Raw genomic sequence first — 22,799 nt, 5'->3', positions numbered from 1 at the left:
TTGGCACATCTCGGAGCTAAAGAGCTGACCACGTCAATAAGAGCGGCCTTGAAGACAGTGTCATTCCCTGGCGGGCGGTAGATAAGCATACCACTAAGTGTAAACTGATGGCTGAAAGCTACCTTAAAAGAAGCGCTCTCACATGCTGGTAAATCAAGAGCTTTCCATTCAGCCGGGAAGCAGGATTTTATCACCATAGCTATGCCACCCCCCCTAGAAGTGCGATTAAGAGTGAACACTGTATAATTAGAAGGGAATGCCAGATTGATTATTGCAGTATCCGCATCCTGAAGCCAGGTCTCAGTGAGGAAGATATGGTCAGGAGAGTCTTTTTCGATGATGTCACGTAAGCACTGATGGTGCTTGACCAACGATCTCACGTTCAGACTCCAGATGCGAAGTACACGCTCAGAGATATTAGTACGTGTATTAGAGGCATCCCTTTCTACAGCGCGCACCCCAGACGGGGTATCAAGTGACAAACTGCCACAGGCACAGTCATAGGGACCCGACAACGGGTGCACAGAGTCTTGCACACACACCGTAAGCCTCTCTCTAATAGAAAGCAGAGCGGCACGATTGTACCTGAGCGTCGAAGTATTCTGCATGATGGTACAATGACTAACTGTCAGAGTCCAGGCCCCGCTCACGCTTCCTCGACGCGGACGAGCGCAGACGGGCAGGACTCTGGCACGACTCCGGCTAAGCGACGGCGTCCCACAGCGCGGTCCCGCAGCGCGGGAGAGGACGACTTTAAGTAGGCGTCGCAATGAAGAGCTCGAGCGTCGGGACGCTCCAAGATGGCGCCCGCCGAAATCTCCACCAACCCAAGCCAAAATGGCGCCCACAAGAGTCCAACCCCGGGACCCGGACCCGCCAAACGGCGGTGCGCTTTCCAGAATTAAAATGCAGGTAAGGAGACGAGAACCCAGGCAGAGTAACAGTAAAAACAGGGGGAATCCAAGAAAAAAACGAAAATACAAAACTGGTAGTTTTAAAAACACTGCACAATGACAGCGCGACCTGCACTAATGCAGCACCCAGTCTAAATGAAAGACCAGCGAGTCCGCCTTAAGTAGGCGTCGCAATGAAGAGCTCGAGCGTCGGGACGCTCCAAGATGGCGCCCGCCTAAATCTCCACCAACCCAAGCCAAAATGGCGCCCACAAGAGTCCAACCCCGGGACCCGGACCCGCCAAACGGCGGTGCGCTTTCCAGAATTAAAATGCAGGTAAGGGGACGAGAACCCAGGCAGAGTAACAGTAAAAACAGGGGGAATCCAAGATAAAAACGAAAATACAAAACTGGTAGTTTTAAAAACACTGCACAATGACAGCGCGACCTGCACTAATGCAGCACCCAATAATCCTAAAAAGATTAGGCAAGTGTTTGCCTATCTTGACAGACACCATGTTGACATTGCGTTGCTTCAAGAAACGCATTTAATTAAGCGCAAGGCAGACGCACTGGGTAATAGATGGGCAGAAGCAGTGATATCCGTGACATATTCCTCCTATGCCAGGAGGGTTACTACAATTATACGTAAAGGGACACATTTTCTTCTGCATAAATCAATAATTGACCCAAATGGCAGGTATGTAATAGTCATAGGAGTCCTGAGAGGAACCAAAATTGGCATCATAAATGTATATGGGCCTAACACTGATGACCCTGCCTTCTATGCGCAACTGTGGGCGCAGATTCGTGCATTACCGTATGTGGAACTGGTGTGGGGTGGGGACATGAATGTTGCACTGGATGATAAGTTGGATAGATCCCAGAACACCGTGGAGCGGCACACACGAGCTGTCTCCACAATTCTCAAGGGCATGGAGGAATTCTGCATGCTGGATATATGGCGAACCCGAAATCCGGCAACTCAGGACAGCACACACTCCTCAACTGCAAACAATAGCTGGTCAAGACTGGATTACTGGCTGCTCACGAGGCATGCCTCCACGTGGGCTAAAGATATAGTACATCTCCCAAAAACACTCTCTGACCAAAAGCCAGTCCTCCTAACATTACTGGTTCCGACTTACATACCTCCTCCATTTATATGGCGTTTTAATGCGACGGCGCTCCTTGATCCCGTATATAAAGACACAATACACAAGGCGATAAAAGACTATTTTGCTGACAATATAAAATCTGTTGATAGTGCAGGTACCCTATGGGAGGCCTTTAAGGCCACACTGAGAGGCATTTGCATAAGCACAAATGCCGGTATCCTGAGGGATATCAGAACACAGCTGAAGATGTGTGAGGACCGCATAAGGAAGCTAGAGGCAGAATACGATTTATCTTACAACCAAGCCATCCTTGGTGACATCCAGGAAGAAGTAAATAGATATTATGCGCTGGCGGAGGACAAAATAAAATACATTTCCCGGCGCCAGGTGGCACGCAGATTGGGGGAGGGCGGTAGGCCAGGCACGACATTAGCTCATAAGGTACGTGCGGAACGCAAGCAACAAACGGTCACCCAGATAGAGGATGACAGCGGGCAAATGCATTATGATACTCAGGGTATACTTAACACGTTTGTAGAAACGTACAGGGATTTTTATAAATCACAGACCACGGCACAAGTGGCTGATGTTTTAGAATATATTGAAGATGTCGCCTTGGTGTGACTTTCCGATATGCATCGGGAATATCTCGCCAAACCTATCTCGGAGGAGGAAGTATTGTTAGCAATAAAATCGCTCCCTAATGGTAAATCGCCTGGCCCTGACGGGTACACTGCGGAATTCTACAAAGCATTCCCAGACCTACTAATTCCACCGTTGCTGAAGATGTATGATGAGGCCTACAACAACAAACTTCTCCCCCCTACGTTGCGTGAAGCGCTCATTGTTGCCCTACTAAAACCTGACAAAAGCCCAGACAGGGCGGAATCGTACAGACCTCTATCATTGATAAACACAGACGCAAAGATACTGGCCACAATTATTGCCACGCGACTGCAGCCGCTCATGCCCACGATGGTTTTGCCTGACCAATCTGCACACAACCTACGCACTATATTTGCCCTACTATATCAGCTGAATCCGGAGTTGCAAGCAGTGGCGGTGCTCCTGGATGCAGCCAAGGCCTTCGACTCTGTCGAGTGGCCTTATCTGTTTGCAATATTGCGAGCGATAGGCTTACCACCCAGGCTCCTTGACTGGATCACACTACTCTATAGCAAACCGGTCACCCGGGTCAAGGTAAATATGCATATATCGGATACACTGGAAATACAACGTGGCACCAGGCAGGGATGCCCGCTGTCTCCCCTGCTACTCGCAATTGCATTGGAACCTCTAGCTTGCAAAATACGACAGAAATAAGCGCATGCGGCATTGCGATTCAGTCAGAGGCCCATTATCATATCCTTATACGCAGATGACATGGTGCTATTCCTGCGTAACCCGGAAGAAACTCTGTCACCAATATTGCGAGCGTATACAAAATACGGTCGTATCTCAGGTCTACTAATTAACTGGAGTAAGTCAGCTGTAATGCCACTAACAGCAAACACCAAGGCGCCACAGATGGAGTTTCCCCTTGTCTGGCGTGACGACCCAATTAAATACCTGGGGATCTGGGTGCACCGTGATGCGGAGTTAGTGCTGAGATATAATTATGGAGCCACGGTAGACCGCATAGAAACACAAATAGGACGATGGATCACACTGCCATTATCCCTAGCGGATAGAATATCATTAATAAAGATGATTCTGCTACCTAAGCTACTGTATCTCTTCATTAATATACCAATAACACCACCCACTCAAATATTCAAACGGATACGATCTAATCTCAGCAGTTTGATATGGGCCGGAAAACGGGCACGCATTAGTCTCAGCACTATGTCTCTTCCATATGAATCAGGAGGTTTTGAAATCTCAGATATCCATATATACTATTTATGCGCACAAGCACAATACGCGCATTATTGGTATCACCCGGTGAGATATCTGCCACACTTAGTGGTGGAGGAGGGCGATGCAGAACCAATACCACTATCTAGCATAGTTACACACACCCGACAGCACCTGTCACCACGAGAAATAAACACAGTGCGGACGACATTGGAGGCTTGGCACAACATTAGCCAAAAAGCAGGTAAAACTCCGATATATGCCCCAAACATGCCACTGGCTCATCACCCTACACTGTCGGTCACACAAGAAAAAAATAGTATGAGGATCCTAGAAGAAATAGGGATAACAAAGATGGGCGATTTATACCAAGATGGCCGTTTCATCTCATTAGATGACTTGTCTTATATCAACAATCAGACATTGCTGCTTAGATTTATTTATCACAGACTAAGGGCAGCCATGAAGGAACTATACCCCACGTTTCCGATGGAGGCCCCCAGCGCTGAAACCACTGCAGACGTTAATAGCTGCGCCCACTCGCACTCACATCATATCAAGACTATATAAGCTGGTTCAAACCGAAATTGGGACACAAACACATAAGGCCCGTGATAACTGGAGCAAACTCTTAGACTCCCCCCTAACAGATGCGGATTGGGCGTCATGCTGTGCACAACTCACGCTCCTTGCACCTAACGGCAATCTTCACGTTATTCATTACAAATACATACACCAAGCCTATTGCACTCCAGCCAAACTCCATAAATATGGACTACGCGAGGATGCGCAGTGTGGGAGGTGTGGTGCGGAATGGGCAGACTTCGCGCACCTAGCATGGAATTGTGATAAGATAAAAACGTATTGGGAGCGGGTGATACATCATCTGAGTAAGCTGTCCTCCTGTACATTGGTCTGCACACCGCAGTTGTGTTTATTGGGGTTGAATATACCGATGCACTCGAAGAAACAGAAGTTGGTTGCTATACTGCTGCTTCTGGCTAGGCGCAGGGTGGCTATGAACTGGGATAGTAAACTAACACCCACTTTGGCGAATTGGATACAAGATGCCACATACTGCAGAGACAATTTTATATTATATGCTGAGGACCTGCCGACTATGTCAAAGCCGTCAGATATATGGGAGCCTTTCGCGGAATACCTGCGGGAGCACTCTAACGTGCTACAAGAGGACTGTTGACTTGGCTTTTGCATTGTGTATGTGCAATTTATGTGCTGCTGACCACTTCGCTGTGCGTTATTGGGTAAAGTGATGTATAGACCCTTATCATGTAATATTTCTGTAACAATGTCCTGGATGTGATGACCATATTGTGAGTTCATCAGAAAACTCAATAAAAAAAAAAAAATGTACTCTACCTTTTATGACATGGCACTGTCCAGTACAAGTTACTCTAAACAGTGTGGCTGGTTGAATTATAATTTTAGCTAAAGTCCTGAAAAGAGGGTATAATTGCTTTTAACAATGCTTCCCTCTGTGTTTCAGCTTCCAGGTGAGGTCCTACAGGGAGGTGCTTGTGGTGGCATTTGCTGTCCATGAAATAAATTGCGATCCTAAGATATTGCCCAACATTACCCTGGGCTTCAGGATCTATGACTCTTGCCTGTCTGAAGCTTTGGCTGTGGCAAACACTCTCTCACTGTTATCAGGAAGAGAGGCGCTGGTGCCAAACTTCCACTGCAGTGCAAGTGCCCTTCTACCAGGTGCTGTGGGAGAATCCTTTGGAGCCATCACCATCCCTATGGCCACCATCCTGGGAGTCTACAAAGTCCCTCAGGTAACAGTTAGACAGGTGATGATTTAGCATGAAAAACTGTTGTTTTCTATTCCCCTCAGGTAAGTGACAATGGAAGGAAAAGTTGACGATTACAAAAGGAACAAGTAAGATTTTCTTTTAGTCCCATGGTTAGGTACAGAAGTTGATGGACGGATCAATTGGGCAGGTATGTCTTATAAATATGGAGAGTGAAGTACAATTAGAAGACACTTGCTGGTAAAAGATATTTAGTACAAGAAATATGGGCTTAAGGTGTGAAATTAAGAAAACGTTTTTTGTTCAAACCGTATAAAAATGTTTTTATCAGGAAATGCATAAATTAATTTGAGCAACAAGTTTAAATGTGTATCTTTAAGTAATCGAGAGACACTGTTTAAATGAACAAACAAGTGAAATACGAGTTAACAATTTGATCGTTTAGAATATTGATTTGAATGAAATCATAGGAGAAAAATAATCCTAGCACCACATACATTATAGAGTTAATAAAATAATTCAGTTTTCACCCCTTCCTACTAAATGATTCCTGAACATGATCAATCTTGTAGATAATATTTATACTGATAGCACTATTCACTTTATTGACAGCCGGGGTGGCTGCCCCTGCCTAGATGAAGGAAGGACTCCTGCTCAGTTAGACATAGAGATATTTCCACATATTGCATCAAGGTACTAATGATGACAGAATGTGCACTACACAATAGAAGACCAGCATTGAGCTAGAATTATTATGTCGGACACTGAAAGCAGTGGGAAATTGTTAGCCTTGATTTTTATTTGTGTGATGAACAGCCTGAATAAGCAGAGAGGACGAGAATACAGTCCACTTGCTTCATTTTCCATGCCGCAAGCAGAGCAACATCATACATGTAATAGTTACAAATCACTGCAAAGGGAAAAGACAAGAGGGTCTACCATGTGGCGAGCCAACCTTCTCAGCCATTGCATACACGCTGTCAAGCCGAGCTCACAATTCAGGGCGAGTGTTGATTGCAGGATGGCCATGCATCATCGCAGGCCTGCTAGACAAAAAGCAAGATAAGATTGTGCGTCATGCATCCATCAAAGGAGAAAGAGAGAGAGAAAGAGTGAGAGAGATGAAGAGAGAGAGAGAAAGAAAGAAAGATTGAGAGGAAGACAGAGAGAAAGAGTGAGAGACAGAGGAAGAGAGAGATAAACAGTGAGAGAGAGGAAGAGAGAGAGAAAGAGAGAAACAGTGTGAGAAAGAGGAAGAGAGAAACAGAGGAAGAGTGAGAGAGAGAAAGAGAGAGAGAAAGAGTGAGGGAGAGGAAGAGAGAGAGAAAGAGAGAAACAGTGTAAGAGAGAGGAAGGGAGAGAGAAAGAGTGTGAGGGAGAGAAAGGAAGAGATGGGGAGGGATAGTGAGTGCCCACACTGTGGACAAAACCCTCACAGCTCACTTTTCCGCCACCAGTGTGTCTCCAACCACGTGCCGGGACATAGTGGAGCCCTCAAGCTCACTCATCTGAAAAATAGTACAGAATCAGTAATGGCAGAGTACATACGACTGCACATGCCTAAATGGCTTCCTGCCTTTGTGCATCCAGGCTGCTGCACCCCATCCACTTACACTGCCCAGAGGTGTCTGCCTGCTGCTGTGCACCCAGGCTGCTGCACCCCATACACTCCCTCTGCCCAGAGGTGTCTGCCCGCCCCTGCGCACCCAGGCCTCACTGCTCACCTTTTCGCAGACAGGGCACACTGCACATCATTCAGCCCCGCTCCGCAGGCCACCAGGTCTCACATTTGGTGCTGCATCTTGATTTTACCATGGCAGAGGACATACCAGTGCACCCGCCATCATCACAGGTTGCATACCCACTCAGCCCTTGCGGTGCCACTAACTCTGTGACCAGTGAAGCCACGCCACAGGGCGGTAGGCCCCCGCTGGTCGATGGATCAGGCCTACACTGTGGTCCAGCAGGGCACACAAAACCTGACCTGTCTGGACCACCGGGACGGGACGTCATCGCAGGCTGCACACCCGCTCAGCACTTACAGTGCCTCTACCTCAGTTCACTGAAAGTCACCGTCCTGTGGCAGTATGCTTGTGCTGACTGCAGTGCATCCGGTGCACCAAATCTGAAATGGAAATGGCGTGGAGCACATGCGCCCGGTCCTTTTTATTGGCAGGACCACGTGTCCTGTGATGCCTGTGCTTGATGGGTGTGGTGTGGGTGTAAACCAGACATCAGGGAGTGGCTGTGGTGTACTGACAGCTAGACCTGAGAGCAGCAGATCACTACAATGAAAATCTGGGCCATGTAGCGTTGTTGTCCCTCACTGTATGCGTAAGCGGATTGGGCTGACCAGGCGTATGCTAGCCCTGCCTGAAGCTGTGAACAATGACTCCAGAGCTCTGGGCATGCTTCTGTCCTGGGCTGTATGAGGAGTCAACTGATGCGGGAGTCCCTGTTGTAGTGCTGCCTCCACCCAGGCCACAAGCGCTAATGTGTCACCCTGTGACCCAAGTCCTAAAACATGGCCAACATGGAAGGTAGGGGGAATCACTGACCATACATTCATCCATATTTCCACACATGAAAGATCATGCACATTACATATCTGTGTGGGTATGAATGTTTATTGCACATTCAGTGGAGCGTTGCAGCTGTAGCAATACAGCGCCATGCAAAGCCCAAATTTCCGTTTTTGGCACATGGAGGGCAGCCAATTAGAGCCAAGCTCGTGCTCGGTGGTTAGGCTCCGTTAACATATGTACTTATCCAATCACTCTGCCAATTCCGAAGCACTTATAAATTCACTATACACTCCCCTTGCAGTACTCTAATGATCCAGTCTCTACCTAAGTACTTATACAATGCCCGAGACAAAGTTACATAACCAAAGTTTTCCTCACTGCCAGAGGTAACAAGGTTGCGAGCGCTGTCCACAACAGAATGTAATGTGGTAGGGCCCAGGGGCAGCATCATGCATACATAATGAACACATGGACACAGTTAGATAGATAGTGGGACTGGGTACGGGCATGTGCGCTCGGCCCCTTTTTATTACCAGGGTCACATGTCCAGTGACGTCTGTGCTGGATTCGTGTGGGGTGACTGTAAGCCAGCCCTCAGGGAATGGTTGGTGCTGGCAACAAGTACAACAGTAATCATCGGATCACACACAGAGATTCAATGATGAAGGGTCCATGACATGTGCCGCACAACGTTAGGGGCACCAGATGTGAAATAATACACAAAAGATTCTATCATAAAGGTTTCATGACTTGTGGCACACTGAGGTAGGGGCAGCAGATCTGAAATCATACAAAAAAGATTCTATCATAAAGGGTCCATGAGTTGTGGTGCACTGAGGTAGGGACATAAGAAGCATTCCGCGTGTGCACAGCTAGCGATGATGAGTGGTCCGGGAGATCTGTACTGGTAGCAATGTCTGTTGCCTACTGGACTGCGTCATCTGCAATCGCAACTCGATCTGAATTGTGAGCCCTGCAGTCATACAGTACAATTCTGTCTGCAATTAATAAATCATGTCTCAATGTAAATTGTGAGCGCTGCTGACTGCAGTGTAGGTAACAAAAGATGAAAAATGTATGGAATACATTGTCGAAATGTGTAGGTTTCGGGGATGTTACACTTAGTTGACCACTGGACTGCCATTCAGTGTTCCTTTGGACTTGAAGATGAATTTGGTCATTGTACTAAAGCTGTACTTGAAATGGAAAAAGTTCTTGAAGCAAGGATACTAAAAGGATATTGGGTAGGTTGCAGGGACGCTGTCGTTAATTGCCTACTGGACTCTGTAATTAATGAATCAAGACTCTATTTTAAGTGTGAGCCATGCTGACCGCATTGTAGGCCAGAGGCAGCGGTCAGCAAGGGCCCACAGCCACGTGATGTTGAGTTAAGCTGCACAGTTAGTGGCATCAGAAGTATTCAGCGTGTGGGGAGCCTGTGATGATGCGTGGTCCAGGCGGGCCGCACGGGTAGCAATGTCTTTTGTCTAATGAATTCTGCCTTAATAAGCCTACGTGGCGATGACGTGTAGTGCAGTGAGTTAGTAGCACCGGAAGCAACCAGCGTGTGTGCACCCTGCTATGATGCGTGGTCCGGGCGGGCTGCACTGGTTGCAATGTCTTTTGTCTAATGAATTCTGCCTCAGTAAGGCCATGTGGCGGTGACTTGTGGTGTACTGAGTTAGTGGCACCTGAAGCACTCAGCGCGTGCGCACCCTGCAATGATGCGTGGTCCAGTCAGGCCGCACTGGTAGCAATGTCTTTTGTCTTATGAATTCTGCCTTAATAAGGCCACGTGGCATTGACTTGTGGTGCACTGAGTTAGTGGTACCTCTGGCGCTCAGCGTGTATGCAGCCTGAGATGATGCGTGGACCGGGCAGGCCGCACTGAGAGCAATGTGTCTTGCCTACTGGACTGTGTCATCTGCAATTGCGACTCCATCTGAATTGTGAGCCCTGCTGTCCGCAGTGTAGATCAAAGGCAGTAGTGTGTACAGACATAACTCTGCGGTGCTGTGCGGCTGTGTTAGCAGGGGGCCTGTGTCGAGGATACCCGCGGTCATGGCGGCAGCCACGTGGCAGGGTGAGGGCCACCGCTCTGGCAGACGCGTTGGCCTTCACACAAGTGAACCACACCCAGAGCCCCATACTATTTATTCTCACTTCTACGCTGGAGTGGCGTACGTTCGACCAACCCACTGCGCTTCCGCTTACAGGGGACGACGACACAGGTACATGACCGATATCTTCCCCACTGCCTGAGGTAACATGGTTGCATCCACTGTCCACAACACTACAAGCATCAGCAGAATATGTACACATGGAGGAGTTTGTGCTCTGCATAGTGAGCTCTGTTCAGCACATCACCGCTACACTTGGTATTGTGTGCATTATTATTGGTGGGTGACTTGCGTCCTTCACACATATTTGGTTGGTACATCTCGCAACATTCAACTATTGTGTGGCTGTGGGGCCAAGCCATTTTGGGAAGGTTCGCTGTCCTGTTGTGCACTGCCTCGTGGTAGTAGGCGGGGTTGGTCCGGGGGGGAGGTCCTGAGGGTGGTGGCAGTGGGTTTTGTGGCCTTCTTGGGTGTGGGAGGTGCATGATCAGTAGCTCTATGATATGTGTTGGTCTTCAGAGGTGATTCTGGACTGGGCTCCCTTTCACACTGTAGGTAGTCGTCCTACTTTACACCAGTAAAAAGCAGATGTTACATTCCTACTGCTAACGCAACTTATCACCTGTTTTTGGATCGCACCGCAGATTTGGCTTCTCGTTGAAAATATCACGAAGTGGTGTTTTTGTGTTATTTTTGCATAGGAACGCCTACTCTGCATATTATTAGCGTTAGTTGTTGCTCTTATTTATGGCGATTCTTTTTTGCGGAAGCTATTGCTGGAAAACTGGCAATATTGCCCGTTTTTACCAGGTTGACAATGGAATGATAATTTAAAATCACTGAAAAAACTATAGGTTTAATGAACATTATAATTAGAAATTAGCATTTAAAAAACCTTTGAAATTCACTGAATAAACCATAGGTTTCAGGGACATTATAGTTAGAAATTAGCATTTAAAAAACCTTAGAAATTCACAGAAAAAAACATAGGTTTCAGGGACGTTATAGTTAGTTGGACATTTCACTCGTACAAAACCAGAGAAATTTGAATCTCACGCCCCGCAATGTACTGCTGATAACGTCACATATTACATCACTCATGACATGGTCAGTGACATCACGGATAACATCACTGATGACATCTCAAATGACATCACCGATGACATCGCTGATGACATCATCCACATGATAATCTGATGCACCTCCTTACACCCTAATATAACCTTTGGCAGCCGTACTTACCTGTGATTATCATTTGAAGGAACTCTATTCACCAGCATGCACTTGCGGACACGCCTAGTGGGCGGAACTTCACTGCTGTTGAAAAAGAGCGGCGGGATTCTGCCTTCGATCATACAGCCAGCACCTGTGACCAAGGGTGCTACGCCCGAAACGCGTCAGGACTTGATGGCACGATGACTTTGTGGGCTTCAGTGAGTGCTGTACAGAGCTGCCCATCCGAATAAAGATTCACACACCTGTATGTGGCTCTCCATGTTGGGACTTCTTTTTTGTGATGCAAATTAAATGCGGCCCTCCCAGGTCGCGGAGAAGCCCTCCCGCGGATGAGCGGGTCCTCTGAAGTCATTCATACTTCGGACAGGAACGATGTGTGTTCGGCTGGGATATACCAGTCCTGCGGCATTCATACAAGCCACACAGCCCCATTTGGGAGATTATTTGCATTTGAGACTTTGGCAGCCGTACTTACCTGTGATTATCATTTGAAGGAACTCTATTCACCAGCATGCACTTGCGGACACGCCTAGTGGGCGGAACTTCACTGCTGATGAAAAAGAGCGGCGGGATTCTGCCTTCGATCATACAGCCAGCACCTGTTACCAAGGGCGCTACGCCCGAAACGCGTCAGGACTTGATGGCACGATGACTTTGTGGGCTTCAGTGAGTGCTGTACAGAGCTGCCCATCCGATTAAAGATTCACACACCTGTATGTGGCTCTCAATGTTGGGAGTTCTTTTTTGTGATGCAAATTAAATGCGGCCATCCCAGGTCGCTGAGAAGCCCTCCCGCGGATGAGCGGGTCCTCTGAAGTCATTCATACTTCGGACAGGAACGATGTGTGTTCGGCTGGGATATACCAGTCCTGCGGCATGCATACAAGCCACACAGCCCCACTTGGGAGATTATTTGCATTTGAGACTTTGGCAGCCGTACTTACCTGTGATTATCATTTGAAGGAACTCTATTTACCAGCATGCACTTGCGGACACGCCTAGTGGGCGGAACTTCACTGCTGATGAAAAAGAGCGACGGGATTCTGCCTTCGATCATACAGCCAGCACCTGTGACCAAGGGCGCTACGCCTGAAACGCGTCAGGACTTGATGGCACGATGACTTTGTGGGCTTCAGTGAGTGCTGTACAGAGCTGCCCATCCGATTAAAGATTCACACACCTGTATGTGGCTCTCCATGTTGGGACTTCTTTTTTGTGATGCAAATTAAATGCGGCCCTCCCAGGTCGCGGAGAAGCCCTCCCGCGGATGAGCGGGTCCTCTGAAGTCATTCATACTTCGGACAGGAACGATGTGTGTTCGGCTGGGATATACCAGTCCTGCGGCATTCATACAAGCCACACAGCCCCATTTGGGAGATTATTTGCATTTGAGACTTTGGCAGCCGTACTTACCTGTGATTATCATTTGAAGGAACTCTATTCACCAGCATGCACTTGCGGACACGCCTAGTGGGCGGAACTTCACTGCTGATGAAAAAGAGCGGCGGGATTCTGCCTTCGATCATACAGCCAGCACCTGTTACCAAGGGCGCTATGCCCGAAACGCGTCAGGACTTGATGGCACGATGACTTTGTGGGCTTCAGTGAGTGCTGTACAGAGCTGCCCATCCGATTAAAGATTCACACACCTGTATGTGGCTCTCAATGTTGGGAGTTCTTTTTTGTGATGCAAATTAAATGCGGCCATCCCAGGTCGCTGAGAAGCCCTCCCGCGGATGAGCGGGTCCTCTGAAGTCATTCATACTTCGGACAGGAACGATGTGTGTTCGGCTGGGATATACCAGTCCTGCGGCATGCATACAAGCCACACAGCCCCACTTGGGAGATTATTTGCATTTGAGACTTTGGCAGCCGTACTTACCTGTGATTATCATTTGAAGGAACTCTATTTACCAGCATGCACTTGCGGACACGCCTAGTGGGCGGAACTTCACTGCTGATGAAAAAGAGCGACGGGATTCTGCCTTCGATCATACAGCCAGCACCTGTGACCAAGGGCGCTACGCCCGAAACGCGTCAGGACTTGATGGCACGATGACTTTGTGGGCTTCAGTGAGTGCTGTACAGAGCTGCCCATCCGATTAAAGATTCACACACCTGTATGTGGCTCTCCATGTTGGGACTTCTTTTTTGTGATGCATATATATATATATACATATATATATATATATATATATAAAATTAGAGCATAAGTACACGCGCACTCAGGAAGCAACCAGACAGGTTCTGATATCAAAAACTATTTATTCTTTCATAAATCCATACGTAACGCGTTTCGGCAGTCCTGCTGCCTTGATCACAACAAATGAATGCAGGCAACACTGTGTAATTTAAGCAATCCATGGAAATTAAGGTAGGACACCGCCGTAGAACCTACCAAGCAGTTTGTATGGCGGCCATTTTGAAGTGGTGAAATATACATCAAAAGTGGGACTGCACCACAAATAAATATATCACAGATGAACCCTCCAGTAATTGCACTGTATTGGCAAAATTAAATGCTAAATTCTAAAATAATAATAAAAGCTTGTGACAATCATTAGTCATACACTCTTGTGTTGGCAAGTTAGCACAGATTACCATATCGACCTACCCATGTTTATGGTATGTCGCTGCCACATAATTACTGACAAAGTGTCATGAATTGTTCTAGCATTGCCGTAACAAGCTAAAATAGGGTGAAAACAGCTTGACAAATGTACCGTTATTCTAGGCAAAGTGCCTGCGCAGTCAGAGAATAATTTCCTCGAGTGTGTACTTGGCCAAAGTCCAAATATCAATTCCTCTGCAAAAATAACTTGTGTTGTAGCTGCACAGTAAATACATTAGTGCAAAATAAAACCAAATGGAAAAATAAAGAAGAAAAGACAATCTCATCTGGGACTGGCGAACCAGCCACATGCGAAGGATAAGGGTAGGGATCCCACAGATGGACAGCAAAGTTATCCGGGTCAGAAAGAATAGATAGATAGTTATGAAATACATTGAATGTATAGGCAGCCCAAATGTAGTCACAATATAGGATATAGAAATTACATAGGATCAGATAATAACATGTAACACAGCACATATCACGTATCATCAAATACTATGTAAGTGTACTGTCATCTCTTCATCGATATTGTGTCCCCCGGGGTAACGAGTCCCTAAGTCAATGATATGCTTGGACTCTCGTTTGCGTAACTGGAGTAACCTGTTACCACCTCGGATGTTAGCATGCACTTGTTCAATAGCAAAATATTTCAGTTTCGAGTTGTCTGAATAGTGATGTATTTCAAAATGACGTGTAATTGGGTAGAGTTGCTCTTTATTATGCATATGTTCCATGATCCTCTTCTTCGCAATATGCTTCATGCTGCCCACATAGCGTAAGTTACAAGGACACAAAAGCACATAGACAACGAAAGAGGAACTGCAAGTAATGAATTGATTTATGGGCACCGTCAAGCCTTTACAGGGATTGTCAAATTCTTTTATCATGGTGCTGTTTTTACATGCCTTGCAGTGACTGCATAGGTAGAAACTTTTGAGATTCATATTGTTATGTTGAGGTTTGGTGGTGATGCCATTATGCATGAGTGCATCCCTCAAATTACGACCCCTGTGATAGGTTTCTAGGTCTTGTAGGAATAGATTTACCTATTATTGGTTCTTTAGACAATATTTCCCAGTTTTTGGTAAGGATATTTTGAACTTCCTTAGAATCGTTATTATATGTCAGGGTGACACTAGTCATCCCTGTCTCATCATCAACAGTTTGGAGAGAATCCTGCAGTAACGTGTCCCTATCTTTCAGTTTCACCTTTTCAACAGCTTTTTGTAAAACTCACCCAGGGTAACCTCTTTCAGTAAACCAGCTAAGCATGATTTTCTCTTCTGCTAGAAAGGACTTCACAGAGCTGCAGTGGCGCTTAGCTCTGAGGAGTTTCCCACAGGGGATACTCCATTTAAAATTTTCTGGGTGACTACTCATGGCATGTAAAAGACTGTTGCCAGCAGTGGATTTTCTGTAAAGTTTGGTGTGTATTTGATTATCCTTGATCACAACTTTGGTATCCAAAAATTCCACAGAACTGCTGCTAATGTTGCAGGTAAGGGTGAGATTTTTACTGTTGCAGTTAAGTTTGTTGATAAAATTAGAGACCTCTGTCTCTGTGCCCCTCCAGATCATGAACAGGTCATCAATGAACCATAGCCATACAATGACCTGTTCAAAATCCTTAGTCAGACTGGGGTCATTCGTGATGTCATCCTCCCATGCCCCCAGGAAAAGATTAGCAAAACTGGGGGCAAAACACGTCCCCATGGCGGTACCCAGGGTCTGTCTGTAAATGTCGCCATTAAAAAGGAAGTAATTGTTGGTGAGGCAATAAAGAATCATATCAACAAGCATTTTCGTATGAATAATGGTACCTTCGTCAAGCTGTTTTCACTGTATTTTAGCTTGTTACGGCAATGTTCGAACAAATCATGACACTTTGTCAGTAATTATGTGGCACCGACATACCATAAACATGGGTAGGTCCGATATAGTAATCTGTGATAATTTGCCAACACAAGAGTGTAGGACTATTGATTGTCATATTGTCAGGTATTTATACCACTATGTAATATGCTTACTGGCTTTTGTAATTTTACAAAAAAAACCATCCATTTAGACACTTATTTACCCATTTATTCTTTCATTAACCTTTAGATATACATATGTAAAAAATATTTATTTTTCAGAAAGACACATATTCACTGGATGATGTCATCAGTGATGTCATTTGAGATGTCATCAGTGATGTCATGAGTGATGTCACTGACCATGTCATGAGTGATGTAATATGTGATGTCATCAGCAGTGGATTGCGGGCGCGCGAGTTTTAGTTAGCAGAACTAACTATAACGGGGGAATTTCAATGGTTTTGTACGAGTGAAATGTCCAGCTAACTATAACATGTGTGAAACCTATGGTTTTTTCAGTGAATTTCCAAGGTTTTTTAAATGCTCATTCCTAACTATAACGTGTATGAAACCTATGGTTTTTTCAGTGAATTTGCAAGGTTTTTTAAATGCTAATTCCTAACTATAACGTGTGTGAAACCTATGTTTTTTACTGAATTTGCAAGTTTTTTTAAATGCTAATTTATGTATGTATTATTATATTTTTTATATATTTATTTTACAATAAACTACCTATTTATATAGTTATAGATTGACTGTATCCTGTAATATGGAATGGCTCAGCTCTTTTTTTTAAAAATTTGGATAAAGTTGAACAGCATAGTTAATATCTTCTATAAACTTATAAACAGTTTAAATGGTTTTTTTTTAGGGTTTTTTTTACGGTGCGTGCACCCGCAATTTTTTTTTATTTTTTAAAAAGCATTTTTTTTGCTCTTGTGGGTCCTTTTGAGACCCTGTGACAAGGCCTAGGGCGTTAGAAAGTGTCTTCCGTTACGTGTTTTCACGTTCTTAACTTTTCTCTTTGGCTATCTTCTGCCGCGGGGGTGCGCGCACCATGCACGCACGGTGCGTGCTCTGTGCGCGCATGCGTGCGTCCACTGTGCGTGCTCCGCACACGCATGCGTGCGTTCTCCGTGCGCGCACGGTGCGCGCACAGTGCGCGCACGGCAAGTCATGTGATTACGAAACAACACTTTTCATTGGTTCATAGTAGTTTCTGTTCCAGAATCTTCAAACACCACACCCACTCCCCTTACTATTTCTTCTTATTTCCTGGAAGAAGGAGCTGAACAGCTACTCGAGTGAAGTCTTACTTGAAAATGGCAGAACAGCAGTCAACTTCAGGGAGTGAGGAGGAGACCTTTGTAGAAGCACCAAGGAAGAGCAAACAAAAACACTCTTTCATCTGGAATTACTTCACTTTTCCAGAGGGCCAAAAGAAGGTGAATGCACCGCAGGTGACATGCATTATTTGCGGAATTGTATTATCAAGAGGACATCCCAGCAAAAAATACTGATTTAGTATTTATTCGATGCTGAGACACTTTAAAACAGTGCATCCAATACGCTATACTCGAGAAACAACTAGAGCCCTAAGGGACAACCCTCCACCTGCTCAGCCGAGAACATCATCTGCGGCCGCAGATTAACCATGCACCAGGGCACTGGACATCTGCCCTGTTGTAATTTGCCACTTGGTATGTTCCGCACTCCCCCCCTCCCTCACTGCTTCTGTAATGGTATGTCTTAGAATGTTGCTGTGAAGGCAGCTTTGGAATGTTGACGGGCTGCCTTCACCTGAGAGTTTGATTACCAGCAAGCTGGGGGTGCTTCTACTCTTCAACTAAATAAAGAAGTTTCACTTACCTGAGTTGCTTCATCACTTCATTTTGGCGACGAGGATGAAGGCGGCTGTGACAGGGACAGTTGAGCACCCTTCCCTGTAATTCATGATGCTTGCTGGGATCGCGGAGTAACGATAAAGTTTTGAGAGGTGTTGCTGATCTCGATCTGTTATACCTTCGTTGGATGCAACCGTAGCGGAGGTGCGTGAACTGAGGCGACTGTGATCGTTTTCTTACATTGCAAGCAACGGAGCGGAGGTATCGAGGGCAGACAGCTGGTGACTGAAGGGTGTCGAAGCGTGCTTCACGTTTACTATTTACGCCCTGGTGACCCGGAGTGAAGCGTACATTCAGTTCCTGGCAGGGAGGAAGATTGGCACAGCTGGCCAAGTAAATGGTGTGACGGCGCCACGTACCAGGGAGCGGAGCTTTGGAAGTCGAACAGCGGTGAGGAGGCGGAGGGTGTTGTGTGTATCCCTCGCTGCCCTGACGGCGGAAATCCCACCCTTGCATCTTCGCTCGCAGCAGACCGGCAATCTTCTTTCCCAGCGCTGAGCACGCGACGAAGAGTGTGCGAGTTTGACAGGAAGCTTGCTGTATAACTCTGCACGAAGGAATTGAACTCATCGAACTGGTGACAGCCTTCCTGACGACACGGTAGGAGGAGTGGTCCGTCGCTCACCTCAACTCGACCTCTCATAGTGCTACGGGGATTCGTCAAGGAAACGTTGCCCTCAGGAAGGTGTTTTCCTCACGAATTGACTAGACGCCCACTGTACAGAGCGTCTACGCTCACTGAGGGGACTCTGGGTAATCCCCAGCAATACAATAGAAAGGGGACTGGTCTGGGAGAGTGTTTCTCTGCAGGGAGAATTTACAATGGCATTGCACAGTTGGTACTTGGGCCAGTGGTAGTTAATTGTGGGAAGACTGCAGTAGGAAGTGCACAGGAGGTAGGAGTAGGAGGTCCCAGCTCTGTACCCTGTCACACACTCCCCCCCTATCTTTCATCATACCCCAGACACATCAGAGAGACCCGCAGGTAGAGCTAGCAACCAGCACTTTTCACTTTATTCCACTCCGTCCCTCATCTTTAGAGCGGGATTAGGGCCTGGCGGATCCAGTATAGTGGTTAGGGTCTACTTTTTGATAATGGCAGGGGCAGGCATGAGCCAACCGCCACCATTTCTTAATGAGTTAGGGGAACCAGACATCCCTTGGAAAAGATGGGAAGGTATTTTTAAGTCCTACCTGATAGCTATTGGGGGCGGAAACTTCTCAAACTTAAGGAAGCAACACATTCTCTTACATAATTTAGGAACACATGGTAGGAAAATTTTTGAGGACATAACGGGAAGATTAGTGGATGATGAGGTTCCGGAAGAAGAAGAAGGGGTTGACGTGTATGATTACACATTAAGGAAGTTAGAGGCACATTTTAAAGTAAAAATCAATGTAGTTCTAGAAAGGCACAAATTTTTTAAAAGAACGCAAAGAAAAGAAGAGAAAGTATCCTCATACATAGCAGTGTTGAGAGGCATGGCGGCAACATGTGAGTTTGGGGCGCTAACGGATTCCCTTATCAGGGACCAGTTAGTAAGATGCACCAATGAAGAGAAAGTGCAGGAAGAATTGCTCACTAGAAACCCTGATCTAGAAGAGGCGATAAGCATAGCTAAAGGGCTGGAACACACAGCGCAATGTATGAGAGAGATGAAGGTATCAGTAGAGAGTAGGGAGAAAGTCACGACTAAAGAGGTAGGAAAAGAAGAAACTGTTTGTAAAGTGGAGAACAAGCAAAGAGAGGGTGTGAGCAATAGGATTGAAGGTTTTAAATGTTTTAGATGTGGGAATCATAATCATCTGGCCAACAATTGGAGGTGCCCCGCAAGGAATGTCATATGTAGGAAGTGCAACAGAAAGGGTCACTTCGCAAAAACGTGTAATGTTGGTAGTATGAAGGTGCACATGCTAGAACACAATGATGATGAGGTGGGGGAGGAGAAGAGTTTTATTTGCCAAATAGAGGATGAGGGCACGGGTGAGAAAACACAGTACCCCACATGTGAGATAAGTCTGGATGGAGAGAGATTTAAAGTGTACGCTGACTCGTGCTCTCCATTTACCCTTGTAGACAAGAAAGCGTTCAATGAGAAATTTGCTAAGCACAACATCAGGCTAGAGACTGCAGATATAGCGCCATCAGGTTACAATAGAGTGCCCATCCAGTTGGAAGGGATGGTGAGAATGAGGATTGCCTTCAAAGACAGACACACGGTGGGAAAGGTATATGTAACCAGGGAGGGCTCAAGTCTCTTAGGGTGGAAACACCAGAAGGAGTTGGGGATAAAGCTGGATCCCAACAATCAGGAGCAGGTACTTCTCATTGATCCTCCAGGTGCAGGCTCAGATCTGGTAAAAGAGTTTCCAGAAGTGTTTAATGAGAGACTGGGTGTACTCAAAAATTACATGCATAAGATAGAACTCAGGGAAGGAGCCACTCCTGTGGTGCACAAAACACGCTCCATTCCCCTATTAAGGAGGGAACCCTTGAGAATGGAACTAGAGAAATTGGTGGAACAAGGGGTCATACAAGAAATAGAGTGCTCAGCATGGTTGGCGCCCATTGTTATAACGAGTAAGGAAGGAGGCAAGAGCATCAGACTTTGTGTGGACTTGAGGGCGTTGAATGCCAACATAGTGGTGGATAGGCATCCTCTACCAAGGATACATGAAATGTTGAGCACATTGCAGGGAGCTAAGCTATTTAGCGTGCTCGATTTATCATCAGCCTACCACCAGATCACGCTGCATCCCGAGTCCCAGCCCTTGATTGCCTTCACCACCCCATTTGGTAATTATAAATTCCTGAGGATGCCGTTTGGGCTTGCGTCAGCAGCATCAGCGTTTCAGAGAGCAATGCAACACGTGTTGAGAGACTGCCCTAAGTCCATGTGTTTTCAGGATGACATATTGATCTATGGGTCGAGCGACATAGAGCACAACGAAAATGCAAAGAAAGTACTCACAAAGTTGAAGGAAGTTGGCTTCACCACGAAAGAGAGCAAATGCAGAGTGGGAGTTACCTCAGTGGACTACTTAGGGCACACCATCTCAGAGGAGGGGATAAAGCCAAAAATAGATCTGGTAGAGGCTGTAAGGAGAGCACCCACTCCTTCGTGTAAGGAAGAAGTTCTTTCGTTCTTGGGCCTAGCCGAATACATGGCCAAGTTCATCAGGAACTTTGCGATGTTAGCTCATCCCCTCAGGGAGATCTTGAAGAAAAACACGCCATTTCTGTGGGAGAAGGACCAAGAACAGGCCTTTGAGAACATAAAAGAGTCAATAGTGTCTGCACCCTTTATTGGCAATTTTGATATAAAGAAGGACACGATAATCACGACTGATGCAAGTGGCAAAGGAGTGGGAGCCATGCTGTCGCAAAGGGTGGACGATACAGTGAAAGTAGTAGCCTTTGCATCAAGGTCCTTGTCAGGAGCGGAGACCAACTATTCCACCATAGAGAAAGAGGCTTTGGCGGTGTATTGGGCGATAAAACATTTCAGCTTTTACGTTTGGGGCTTACCATTTGAAGTGTGCACAGACCACAAACCGTTGGTCAACTTGTTTGATAACAAGGCCTTAGAAAACATGACTCCCCGCATTGCCAAGTGGGTGTTAGGATTGCAGGGGTACAATTTCAGAACAAAATATTTACCTGGACAACAGAATAAAGTGGCAGATTTCTTATCCAGTGCCCCGGTGGAGAGTCAGGAAGAAGATGTCAGTGGCCAGGGGAGCGTCCTGGAATTTAAACTTCCGGCTTTAGTGAAAGAACAATGGGATGAACAAATGAAACAGGACAATACACTCCAGGAGGTAAAAGAATGGGTGAGAAAAGGATGGCCAAACAAATGTGGAGATCTACCTGAGCACATACAACCATTTTGGAATGTACGCAACGAGCTGTCTATAGCGGGAGAGTACCTCCTCAAGGCGGGCCGAATAGTCCCCCCTGAGGGGTTAAGGAAATAGATCATAGACCTAATCCATGAGGGACACCTGGGTAGGAGTCTATGCAAGGCTAGGATGAGAGCTGAATATTGGTTCCCAGCCATGGATTCATGCATGGAAGAGAAGGTGAAGGAGTGTTACGCGTGTGGGGTAAGCGATAAATCCAAAAGTACAAGGCGACCCCCGCTCAGTCCTGTGGAAATCCCAAAGTCTCCGTGGGATAAATTAGGATTCGACATAACATCAACACCAGAACCATTGTAGAATTCCTAAGTGATGTATTCTCAAAGGAGGGCATTCCATCCACGTTGATCACGGACAACGGGGTACAATTGGTGTCAGAGGAAATGAGAGAATTCCTAAGAGATATGTCCATAAAACATGTACGCACCCCATTGTACTGTCCTAGAGCCAACGGCAAGGTGGAGAGAGCTAACCGGATGTTGAAGGAATGTATCCAACTGGCGGTCAGGGCTGGAGGGAACATAGAAGTGGCACTGAGAGACATGCTCTGGTCCTACCACACTACACCCAGCCTATCAACGGGTCACACCCCCTTTGAACTGTTGAGAGGAAGAAAGGCGGGTTCCAAGTTAACTCCATATTGGTTGAAACCCAAGGATCCGGTGTGGGTCAATCCGGACGAGTACAGAGAGAAAGTTGATGCCAGGCAAAGAAGGTACAAAGAGAGATATGACAGCAAATGGGGTGCGAATGAGAGGTCCTTTAGCAAAGGACAAAGTGTTTGTATTCGAAAACCAGTGAGCCTAGGGGGCAAAGGGGATAAATACTATGCTCCTGAAAGGATAAGAGAGGTGAAGAGAAATGTGGTCATCTTGGAAGATGGGAGAAAATGGAGCATGGATCAGGTTGCCACAGGCTCAAGAGAGACTGTTGTAGAGGAGCAAAGGGGTAATCAGGACCTCAAATCCAGAGTAAGGGAG

The 22,799-nt window shown here is 46.3% G+C and overlaps 1 protein-coding gene across 1 annotated transcript in view; it reads left to right on the top strand.

The window, feature by feature from the left end:
- The first annotated feature begins 2,644 nt into the window (after positions 1 to 2,644).
- Positions 2,645 to 22,799, top strand: part of LOC146859321 (extracellular calcium-sensing receptor-like) — a 64,492-nt gene continuing 44,337 nt past the window's right edge. Inside the window, exons 1-2 of the mRNA XM_085647160.1 lie at positions 2,645 to 3,211; positions 5,383 to 5,667. Of these exons, the coding sequence (XP_085503286.1) occupies positions 2,645 to 3,211; positions 5,383 to 5,667 (852 nt within the window). The remainder of the gene's footprint in view (positions 3,212 to 5,382; positions 5,668 to 22,799) is intronic.

The sequence above is a fragment of the Triturus cristatus genome, chromosome 3_2, assembly GCF_964204655.1.
Source record: "Triturus cristatus chromosome 3_2, aTriCri1.1, whole genome shotgun sequence".
NCBI lineage: Eukaryota > Metazoa > Chordata > Amphibia > Caudata > Salamandridae > Triturus > Triturus cristatus.
This window is presented reverse-complemented; position numbering and strand designations above follow the sequence as displayed.